This window comes from Zosterops lateralis (assembly GCF_965231275.1).
Source record: "Zosterops lateralis genome assembly, chromosome: 1".
In the NCBI taxonomy this organism is placed as follows: Eukaryota; Metazoa; Chordata; class Aves; order Passeriformes; family Zosteropidae; genus Zosterops; species Zosterops lateralis.
The window spans coordinates 49298386-49310648 of record NC_139762.1 but is presented as its reverse complement, the minus strand read 5'-3'; the positions used below and the strand labels follow the sequence as shown (position 1 = coordinate 49310648).

At 42.0% G+C, this 12263-nt stretch overlaps 2 protein-coding genes across 4 annotated transcripts in view; one reads left to right on the top strand and one right to left on the bottom strand.

Moving 5' to 3' along the window:
- The window catches only part of STARD3NL (STARD3 N-terminal like), a 21831-nt gene extending 19867 nt beyond the window's left edge, over positions 1–1964 (bottom strand). For all 3 annotated transcript variants that reach the window (XM_083869748.1, XM_083869749.1, XM_083869750.1), the window contains exon 1: positions 1863–1964. The gene's annotated coding sequence lies outside the window, so the exon portion shown is untranslated. The remainder of the gene's footprint in view (positions 1–1862) is intronic.
- On the top strand, positions 1164–12263 carry LOC310913928 (cholecystokinin-like; the record flags this gene model as incomplete). Its single annotated transcript, XM_083869776.1, has 3 exons — positions 1164–1245; positions 7893–8147; positions 12127–12263. The coding sequence occupies exons 2-3, from the start codon at positions 7895–7897 to the stop codon at positions 12261–12263; spliced, it is 390 nt and encodes a 129-aa protein (XP_083725902.1). The 5' UTR covers positions 1164–1245; positions 7893–7894.

Genomic DNA, 12263 nt, shown 5'->3' with positions numbered 1-12263 from the left:
TCACAAGTGTGATTTGCCATTACCATGTCATCAATACCTTCTGCAAAATCACTGGTAATATTGTGCATGCTGACTTAATTCACTGAGTGAAATCCATTAGTTGTGCTTGCTAGAAACTAGGTTTGGCCCTGTAAAACATTTTAACAAAGATGTGTTAATAACTGTATGTTTAGCTATGATGCTCTGATAAAGTTTAAAATGTTAAAGTCTAAAGTCTATACATTCTTTCTCATGAATGAAGGCCTAGAACAATTGTCCTAAACTCACTTTGAAAAAAAGTCATGGCTAAACAGTGGAGAATTTATGAAAATTAGACCACTTTGCATCAAGACAACCACACTCAAGCCAAAATGCACCGAAAAGAATGCCTAATCCATCTGAACTGAGCTTAGTACTTCACAAATCCCAGCGTTGTTAAAAAGTCATATATTTCTTTTTCAACATACCAAGTCTATAGAAAGCAACATTCATCCTGACAAAGCTTAACACATGAATAAAAACTCCTAAAATTACGGATTTGTGCCACAACAAGAAGATCATTGGTGCATTTTATGCGAAGTTTATGGCCATGAACACCATCAGCAAACAAACAAACAAACAAACCCCAAATCACTCTGCATCTGGCCTACTTAAAACTGCAAAGCTGACGAAAAACATCTACTAAAAATAGTAGCACCCCTACGGACTTATAAATAGAAATGAGCCTTCTCAGGATGTTGGATTCACTAACAACATCCCAAAACACTATGATTTCCAGCACAAAATAACAACTCTCATAGCAATTAATATTCAACACAACACATACAATACACAGATATTATATAAACCAAGAGGACGAATGCACACAGTAAAAAGTATTGACAGCGTTGTGCAAAAACACAGTGATGATCTTATGCTCATGTCTTATGCCTTTAAGCACATTAACACTATTTTAAAACAAACAAACAAACAAACAAACAAACAAACAAACGACCTCTTTAAACAAGTCTAGTATTTGCGGTGAATACTTTCCAGGTTAAAGTCGGCACTGTGTGTCTATTTACACCTGACTACAGCGAAGTGCTGAGTGTCAGCTCCATCAATGAGTAACCTGAACTGCTGCTGGTCACCAAAGGCTGAGGGTTTAACCTGCTCTCCCTGCAGATGCACCAGCCTCACCTCAACACAGATTAAACCCGCTGCACTCCAGCAATGAATGACCCACTTTAAATTCGGGTGCTGAAGGCAGGCAGTGCCTCTCCCAAGGTGCCTAAATTCAGCCTGGCGCTAAAATTAACCCTCAGCACAACATTTTCCCCGGCGATGGAAGCCGGGGGCTGTTAACAGCAGGACAAACAGGTCGCCGTACCTCGAGGAGGGTGGATTTTCCGGGCTAGGATCGCAAGGAGGGAGGAAAAGCAAACCTCCTCCGGGCCCGCCAGCAGAAGGAGAGGCGGCCCTGCCCGCTGAGCATCCCCCGAGCGCCGCAGGCACCCCCTTTCCCGGAGAGAGAGGTCCCTTTCCCGGAGAGGGAGATCCCTTTCCCAGACACGGCCCGCCCGCCTCCCGGCACATGATCGCCTTCCTCCCCTTCCTCCCCTTCCTCTTCCTCTCCCTGTCCCCCCCCGGCCCCAGCAGGGCAGCGGGCCGCCTACCCAGGGGATAAACCCGCGCCCTGCCCGGGAAAAGCGGCGGCACTGGCACAGGAGGAAGTGGGGAAAAGGAAGGGAAGGGAAGAGAAGGGAAAGGAAGAGAGGGAGGGCCGGGCCGCACCGGCGGCGCCGCCGCTCCTCCGCCAGCAACTCGCCCCGCATCGCTCTGGGCCCGTTCCCCGCCGCGTTCCCTCTGCCCCCGCTCCGGGCCCGGCAGCGAGCTCAGCTCACCCCGGGACAGCGAGTTCACCTCACCCCGGGACAGCGAGCTCACCCGCAGACAGACACCGCTCGGGCCCCGCAGACACCGCTCGGCCCCGGCAGCGCCGCAGGCCGCGGGCACGGGCACGGGCGGGGCGGGGCGTGGGGCGGGCCCGGCCGGGCCTCCCGCTCCCTCACGGGCTGGGGATGCGCCGGGAGCCGCCGGAGCCGCCCTGCCCGCCCCTGGTGTGGGGGCAGCGGGGGCGGCCCGTGGATAAGGCTCTTGTCTTTGAGTGTCAACGCCCCCAACAAGCCGCCGGAACGAGCGGAGGGGCTGGTCAGCTGTCGTCCGCCCGGATTCCGCTTGAGTCCTGTCATAGCACAGTCCTTATCTTTGCAGGGATTAGCACCAGAAAACCACAGAGAATTATGAGTTGGAAGGGACCCTTAAGGATCGAGTCCAGCTCCTGGCCCTGCACAGGGCCACACCGTGTGCCCAAGAGCGTTGCCAGAGGCTTCTTGAACTCTGTGTCAGGCTGGTGCTGTGGCCACTGCCCTGGAGAGCCAGTGCCCAAACCCCAGAGTCTGGATAAATAATCTTTTTCTTATATCCAACCTAAACCTCCTGTAACGCAATTTCAGGTCATTCCCGTAGGTCTTGCCACCACAGAGAAGGGGTCTAGGCCTGATTGCTGTCGTTGTAAAAACAGAACAGAGAACCAATCAACCAGCCACTGCAGGACGCCATCCATTCCTTTGGGAAGCATGGTCTCCAACCTTAGTGAAGCCCAGAGCTTGTCAAACACTTATATAGGTCTTAAGGTTTGTCAGCTGTTCAGTGCTGCAGACCAGATCCACCTCTTTTAACAAGAAAACGAGTGTAGCAGGGAAACAGAGGAAGAAAGGTGAAAAGACAGGGCCAGGAAATATCAAAATAAAGGCCACTCACTCCATCTTGCCTTGCTCATTCCACTAGAGCTCGGTGTCTTCAGGGATATCTGTGCAGAGTAGCTGCAGCAAAGGTGATGCTGGGGTGTTCAAGAACACTGCTGGAAACAAGTACTCTTAAGAATTTATTATGAAAAAAGACACAACGGTAAATGATAGCTGAGGTGAATTGCTCAATCGTTGCTCCACAAAGCCAGACCTCACAATAAAATGTCCTCTTCAGTATTACCTCTCATTAATGGGAAGGAAGAGGAATTTCTGTAAGTGTGAGGAATACCTTGCAAGATGCAAATCCTTTTTTTTTTTTTTCTTTTGACTAATCATTTTTTCTTAATCTAACTTCATAAATACAATCACATTAGGCGCTTTTATGCTTTTTACTCATTTCTGTTTATTTTGATTATCTATGTTTGTTTCGTTGTGCATTTTGTAGTTATTCTACTAGAAATCACCTCAGGCTTTCAGTGAAGTAGCTGTTTTTATGAATTACTGTTAGTTTTCATGCAGATGCAAAGAGAAAGACTTGGATCTCAGTTGGCAATCTGTATTTGAATTACCTGTCACCAAATAGGTTTGATATGAGATGTTTAACACATTGCAAACCACAGGCAGTAATCTGCCATCACAGCATGTTTTGAAATCGATATAGCTTGGAATAAAATGTGGTTGAAATTTAGCTGAACAGATTAGGGGCATAATTTATGATAATACATGAACAGCCACTGTTATTCAGGCCTCATCTGTAGTTCTGAAATTATATGAAAAGTGTTATGTCTTGAAAATATAGCAAACAAATAGAGGCTAGATTTCAGATAACTAAAGCCTGTGCAGGTTGTGTGTAACCATTAACATCAAGAGGAAAGCAGAACCCTCAGGTATTCCTGCATACTCCTGATGGAATGATTTGTTATAATCCAATTTAAAAAATATGATATATTTGATAGTTATAACTAGCTGAGGCTTAGATCTCAATAAAATGTGGCTACCAAGTCTGGGAGGTGTATATGCTCACAGAACCATCCAGCTTGCTGGTTAGTGGGAAAAGGGAGATCTGACTGCAATAAAAGGCAATTAGATTGTAGCTCTTCCATTTTGTAGTTATTCAACAATAGACACAGGATTAGAAGAAGAGCAAAAAATTCCAAAACCTAATTTCCTTAAAACCTAGGTGTTATAGAAATTTTTGACATTGGGGTCTCATCTCCATTAGATAAGTTTATTGGCAATTATAATACCTGGTAGCTCCAGCCAAGTGCCTGCAAAGAGGGACCATGGAAAAAGAAATTCCTGGGCAAATATGTAAACTTAAATGTGAGCTTACACATCTGTCATGTGGCAGTCTGGAGCAGGAGCCATGTTAGGGGCTGTGGTATTGTCACCCTTCATTGTTTTTTCTACTGAGTGATTGCTATATGGTCATTTTTACATCCTCTTAGATTGGTTTCGGTAGGAGTTCCACCCAGTTCCCTAGTCCATGTTGTAATAGTGTTGTTACAGTTCATATGCCACAATTTGGGGGCTGTCCACTCTGGCTACTGATTTTTAAATAATAATTAAGCTGCCAGCTTTGTCTGTTCTAACCATTATTAATGTTCAGATTGTTAGCTCCAGCTTTCACTATGCTACATCTGTGACATATACAACATAGCCATAGGGTTCAGCTAAAGTTCTACTCACAGCATAACAATTCTAGCTATTTATGTCAAGCAAGTACTTTGCTACTTTCAAATAGTATAAAATTTTCAGCATCAGAAGTAAAGTATCACTGAAATCGATAGAAAAAACACCTTTTAAAAATAATTTATGTCTGCTAGTGCAACTTGACTCTCTCCTCAATCTTCTTTTCCTCTTGAAAGCCCTTCTAGAATACTAGTGAGACCTGGGAGAGTTTAAGCTCTGAGTGATGGAATAGTGAGAGGTGGAATGTTAGGGAAATGAACCATCAGGTTTAAGGGAAAGGCATGATGAAACTATGGAAGGGAAGAGAAAAGGAATCCTGGATCGAATCTAGTAGAGATAAGAAATATGTCTTCAGATAAAGAACTGATATTTTTAGACCTGTCAGACTAATGTTTGAGTCTCTGCCTCCTTCTGGGTGGCCCATCTCATCTCCTCTGCTAGCTTTGTCAAAATACTGTCTAACAGAATCTCACTGGGGAGAAAAAGAAGTATTTGTTCTGCTTTTCCTATTCTGCAGGGTGTATGGAGGGGATCCTGATGGGTGCAGAACTGTTTCAGTTCCTACTGCAATGGCATCACATCTTGCATTAATCAAGGAAATTCAAGTAGAGTTTGCTGAGGTGGCTTTATTAAGCTGTACTAAACCCAGTCAGTAATTAAAGTGCTTAGCACAATATGCTAAGGCTATGTTTTCTAATCTAATGGGAACTTTGATAGTCAAAATGTATCACTGTGTGTCACAGGGTATTATTGCTGGATGCCCTAATGTCAGATCATATTAGCAACCTAAACAACAGCCTAATTTTGGGAGCTGATAATCTTCTTCTTTTGGATAGGGAATTGAGAGATTTGGGGATTTACATTCAGTAACCACTTAGGACATGACTTCAGACAGATTAAATTATGTAGAAGTCGGCTTTGAAAGCCCTTCTGAAGAAAATTGCACAGGTGATCTTGTGTTTGTAATGCTGTCCATAGAGAGGACATTTAGCAGTGCAGATTTGAAAAAAAAAAAACAAAAAAAAACCCAAACTGAGCATGGACTAATAGACTATCTTTTCAAGACTGTGCAGAGGTATTTCCATAATTGTCAGTTGATCTGAACACAGGGAAGGACAGACAAGGTTAGGTCATGTCAGGAAGGACTCTGCAGTTTCTTCAATACTCCAGTCATAGTTTAGCCCCAGCTGGCAACTGTGTACCACACAGCTACTTCTTCACCAGCCCCTCCAAGCCAGTGAGATGGGGAGGAGAACTGGAAAAATGTAAAACCCATGGGCTGAGACAAGGAGAGTTTAATAATAGGGGAAAGGGAAAGGAAAAGGAAAAGGAAAAGGAAAAGGAAAAGGAAAAGGAAAAGGAAAAGGAAAAGACTAGATAAAAATCTATTGCTCAATTCAATTGCCTACCACCTGCTGACCAATGCCCAGCCCATCATCAAGCAGCAATTGGCAGCTCCCAGCCAATTCCCCTTTTAAATATTGACCACGATGTCCTATAGTATGGAATATCTCTTTGGCCAGTTCAGGTTATTTGTCTTGGCCTTGCTCCTCCCTTATTTTCATGTGCACCTGAGATATTGAAAAGTCCTCGACTCAGGGCAAGAACTGCTTGGCAACAACCAAAACATCAGTCTGTTGTCAACATTATTCTCATACTGAATCCAAACCACAGCTACTAAGAAAAAAATTAACTCTATCCCAGCCAAAACCAACACAACTGCTTTCCTAGCAGAGCCATGTCTCTTTGTCCTGATGCTGAAGTTTGAATGCGAGCAATTGAGTTTCATGTGCAGGTAATGGAGTGTCTGCTCCACCTTCTAAAGGAGTGGAGCAGGTTGTGCCCAGGTTTCGGACAACATTCCACTTAAATTGTTACCTTGGACTGTGTTCACCTGTGCCTATTACAGGGCATTAAGGAAAGACTGCCTGTAATCTTCTGGAGCAAGAAAAATGAGAAGAAAAGCACAGTAACAGTACTCATAATTTACATCTTAAAGCCTTCCTCATTTAGTTTTCCTCTGCTTATATTTAAGTTAGTATTTTTCAGTCTTTAGCTCTGCTGCCTCTGTAAAAATGTGTGTCAATAATAGTTCTTTGGCAGAATAAGTACCTAGCAACCAGTACAGGTTAATATTTCAGTGTTGTTCAGAATATGCTTATTCTCAGGTTTATATTCTTTCTTTCTGGAGAAAGACCATCAGGGTTCATTTTGAAGATGAGTACTTCTTTGAGGCTGAAGGAAATGTTCAAAAATGTTCAAAATCCTGTTCAAAAATGCTATTGGTAATTGACAGATAATAAGTAAAATCTTACAAAGCCACATGATGTCAATTACTTTCTAAAGACTCTTCAGCCTCCTACTATGGCAGGAATAGGGCAAGAGGGATGCCAAATGGAGGCAAATGTGCCTGAGAGCTTATTAATACTGTTCTTTGGAAAGAGGATGTGTCAGTCTGCAATAGCTGTGGAAGAGACTTTGGGAAGGAACAAGCAGGCTTTCTTGTCACTTGGCTTTTCTGGTGGATGGGTTCTGTTACAGAGCTTCCTAAACTGTGCTAGCACTGAAATGCAGGTGGTTGTTTCAGTGTGATCCCTTACCCTGGCAATGAGGAGGTCTAAAGGCAGAGTGTCTCACACAGACCAGTTTCTGTGTTTCCAGGAAATAATACCATTTCAGCTTATGTGATAAAACGATTTAATAAACAACATTGTTTTGTTTAGTACACATTTAAGGAAGCACTAGGTATCTAAATTTCCTGTTTAATATGAAGAAGATTATTAAGTTGCACTTTATTTCTTACAGCTTTTAACTATACAGCTTTTACCACTCCAGCTATTAGATCAAATGCTTTGGGGCAGGAGTATTAGATTTTGGGTTTTCTTTCACTGGGGCAAGTTTTTGGTTTTTTTCTTTTTGTGTATGATGAGATGAAACCTCTTGAACATTAAAGTTCAAATCAATTAAGGTTGGTAGAATAAAGGCTCTTCATAGAATTGTCAAAACTGAGTATCTGTAATAACAGCAGGGTTTTAACGCAATAGCAAAATAGTGAAGTGTTTGGATAATGAGTTTTTTCAGAGAGATGGATTCAAGTCCCTTAAGTTTTTATGAAATACAGCTTAAAAAAAAAAAAAAAAAAAAAAAAAAAAAGAAAAGCAAATGAGAATTGAGTAGATCAGGGAGATACTAGGCTGGGAGAAACAAAATTAATTACCTGTATCGTCCTCTTTAGCAAGGATATTTAGCTATTCACATAAGTGTTTTCCAACGTAAGACAGATCCTGCAGTTACCTACATTAAAAACAAAACAACCCAACACAAGCCTGGTTTGCTCAGAAGCCAGCATTCCCAATGGAAGATGGGGTTAGGGACTGCACAAAATGTAGTAAATCTGGTCTTGTAAAAGCCCACTGTCCCTTTTCTCCCCAGCAATGTACAGCGGGCTGTGCATCTGCCTGTTCCTTGCCGTGCTCTCGGTGAGCTCCTTGGGCCAGCAGAGCCGGGGCTCTCTCGATGGGAATCCTGTGCCTGCCGAGCTGGAGCAGAGCCTGACAGAGCACCAGCGGCACTCCCGCGCTCCATCTGCCGGGCCCCTGAAATCCCTGCCACGGCTGGATGCCAGCGGCGACCACAGAGCCAACATCGGAGCCCTGCTGGCCAAGTACCTCCAGCAAGCCAGAAAAGGTACTGGTTACAGCCTGCTCCTGTGCCACTGGGATTCCTGCAGGGGTTCCTAGGAGTTGAGATGACCCTATCATCATCTAACTTGAATTCTTAGAGAAGAAAGGATTTAGATTTTGCCTGGTTACCCCTGAAGTACACAGCATTCCAAATGCTCTCTCCCAAACCCCTCCCCAAAAAAATGATTTCTTTGTGGCAGCCTCTGACTGACAGTCATACAAAGATAACCAGAGAAAATGTCTCCTACCTCTTAGGTTATAGTGCAGCTTTTATTTTTAATTATTTTCACTGCCATAGTATTTTGGTGGTATTTTCGGTATGTTTTATCTCAGATAAAGCAACTACATTTTTTTTAAAGTTTTTCATTTAGATAAAATCCTTCCTCCCTCCCTCTTTTAAAGTTAAAAGAGCAGGAAAAATTTCTGAGGATAAATGCAAACCAAATGGCTAGCCTCACCTCAGTCAGAGATCCCTGTACGAGGGAAATATTCTCAGTATTGGATTTTTTTTTTTTCCCCAGAGGAAATTACAATAGCATGAGAGCTTTCAAGACATAGAATTCATATTTATTAGTGCAATAATTAAAAGCAATGAGAAGTAAAAGCATATTTTCTTCAACACACACTGATTTCTGGTCTTTTTGGTCTCAAGGAGCTTGGGAACACAATCTTGCACTTATCTAAAACCTCCACAGCACTGTAACAAGGACATGAAAACTCAGTAGAACAATGGCATTCTTACAATGAGATTTATTAGTCACTTGAGGAAACAATTGTGTTACATAAGAGAAAGAGGAAAGCTGTCCCTGTTGACACCTGAGTATATTTTACATAGGCAGAAAAGCATACCATTGGTGCTACCAGTAAAAATGATGGCTCAGAATCATTGACCACTGAGACTTCCCCAAGAAAACATTTTCCCTTTTGAGCTGTCTCATCTCTGTACTGCTCTGTGTCTCAACAGAGTAACACCATGGGCAGCCTGTGGCCTTTGGGCTGCCAGCCTCAGCGGGAGCCACTAGAGAAATTTTGTTTACTCATGAAAGCTTCACTCCAGCCTTTGCCCTGCTCTACACAGAAAAGACATCTAAACAGGAAAGAGAGTTTCAAAAGAAGTCAGTAATTAGGATTAGGATTACCTGGACATACAGATATTGAGAAATTAATTCACACCCATGCCCAGACTGTGCTTAGGATGAAGTTGACTTTATATAAGTAAGAGCTTTCTCCACGTAATGCAGGTCATTTAACCCCTCCCCTGCTGACCTCTATGCTAGGCAAAGTCCTGTGCTTGTCTGTGGTGGTGGTCAGCAATTAAGAGATGCCACATCTGGTTTTGTGTGTTACATATGCAGCCATACACTCTCCTCTGTGTACTCAGAACACAGCCAAATTAGAAACAACAGAAAAATGAAATCACTTCCAATAGTGCCTGAAAGATTTCATCTCATGTTAGCAATTTGCACGACATCCATCAAGGAACTTCTTCTAGCTGTTCATACAGTTTAATAGAAAGATAATTTAGATATGAAATTCCACAATTCAGTGCTACACTTAAGGCTGTTATTGAATAAGAATGTTACTGCAGGAGTCTGCAAAGCAGAATCCTCATTACCTTTCTGCAGCATAGTCATTATTGCCTACCCACATGGAAACCAAACTCCTCATTCTAGTTTATGTATCCATTATATTCTCTTAAATATGTGGCTGACATTTCCAAATCGATTAACCAGACAAATCAAAAAACCCCTTTGGGTTTAAGATGTCTTTTCCTGTAAATATTAATATGGGGGACAATTTCCTACATATATGTTATTGACATATATAATTAACTCTAAAAAGGGTCTGGAAGCAGATGATGTGATGTGACTTGTGATGTGACTAGGCTAGTTGGACTGTAGTTTATAGATGTAGTTGCTGGTTACAGGAGAGAAAATTCACAGTATTTACTTAATTTATAACATACATACAGCAATATACAGTGTTGCAGTCAAAACATTATATTGTCATTTAATGTGAAGACTGGGCAGTACTTCAGAAATTTCTGCAGGACACTCACATCTCTCTATTAGTCATCTGTCTAAACCATAATAATCACCAGAAAATTCCATCTAGGGAGAAAGAGTCTGGGCTTTTGTTAGTGTTAGCAGTCACCAGTAGTGGCATTTGCCCTCATGATTAATAGAAAGGCTGGTTTTGTAAAGTATTTCTAGTTAAAATGTGAGAGAGCTAAGTTCTCTCAAGGGCTTAGGGGTTGATGGCATGTAGCTGAACTGCTACAATTTTGAATATGTTTGTCATACACTGATTCTGCAATACCCACATGACAATCTCTAGCTGGTTGAGGAAAGGTAATTAAGGTGCTGTAAGGAAATTTGTAACCCAGGGTTTCAATTGCCATCATCTGCAGGCTTTCAGCTTGGATAGGGCTGTAGCTCTCAAGCCAGTGACAGGCACATTTAATGTCCTCTGAGGAGCCCTTGACTGGCCAGAGAGAAGTGGCACCAGGGGAGCCTTTACAGCCCTCAGGTCATGGCAGGCTCAGAATTCTCTTAAGCACCAACGTCTGAGTGATAGTTCTGCACTGCCTGAGCCCTGCCCGGTCATTGTGCTAAGGAGTCACTGTCATTACCTTAATCACACTTTTTGAATTATGAATGTGAACTTCATGGGGTTTAAGCATTTAATGATAGATATTCTATTCTAGGGAAAATTGATTTTTTTGTCATTTTGTTCTAGGTAAGTGTCTTAAACACAGCTTTTTAATGTGTGTGTACCTTCAACTCCCTGCAACCACTGACAAAGCAATGCAGTTGCTTTTTGTTTTACTGGATCATGTCATTATAGAGCATTACACGAGGAAGACCTTGAAACATAAAAGCACAGAGTCAACAGAGGTTTCTTCAAAACACAAGAAACTGAAAGCAAAGCAATTGTGTAGATTTTGATATATGAGATTTAATTTGGGCTCTTTTTCCTTTTTGATCAATTCAAGTATTCCTCAAGCCTCAGTCTGCATTGAATACTAATATATTAAATCTGTCCCTTTCTCACTCAAAGCTTAACTCCATCTAATTATTGTTATATATCAATTTTGTCTGTTTTCAGGGAGTACAGAGAAAAATTAATTTACCTTTCCCTGTATTTTTTTAGTTACATCATGTGATGCTGTGAAAACAGAGGATTGCAGGCCATTTTTTAAAAGCATAAATTCTCCTTGCAGATAGTTTTTGTCTCTTTGATGCCTTAAGCAAGGCATACAGAAAGGATAAGGCAAGATCAGAAATCCAGCCCCGTTGTGAAAAGAACTATGAAGGCTTTGGATAAGCAATGAAAAAAATCCCTGACATAGTAAAAAGTCCTGCATAATTCCAGCAGCAGGTATCTCTAACTGTGGACTCCAGACACAACTTTCTCCATTTCAGGACACTTTTCCACAAAATCTAGGATTCATAACTCTACCCTGCTTATTACCGAATTTGCACTGTAAGAGCTCCTGTGCTTACATTTATGTCTTTTTAAGCAACATGGGGCTGCAGTGTTCTCAGGCTTGAGCCTGATCTCTAGAAGAGTTATTTGGCATGTAGAGCAGCTCTCCCAATATGAGCAAGCAAACTTGGGGCTTTATAGGAATAGAGAGAAATAGTTTGGACTCTCTCTTTAGTAAACTAGGAAGGAAGAAGGAAAAATCTATCTATATTCCTTCTTGTCAGACAGGAGCAGAATGTTCCTGCAGCTAGAGGTAGAAAATGATCTGTTTATTTTATTTCTGTACTGAAAAAATCCAAGCCACTTCCAGGACATTACCTATAATTTTCTATTGCTGTTTTCCCCAATGACATGAAAGTGGTGTTACATGGCCTGTATTAGGTCAATATCAACTATTGCAGACATTTGCTAATGAGCACAAGCCAGATCAGAACACGGGTGAACCTGGAAAATGTGTCCTCTTACTCTCTGCTCTCCCAAATGCTTTTCCTTAGGTTTCACTGGAAGATCCTCAGTTATGGCAAACAGGGTACAGAGCATTGATCCTACTCACAGGATAAATGACAGAGACTACATGGGCTGGATGGATTTTGGACACCACAGTGCTGAAGAATATGAGTATTCTTCCTGA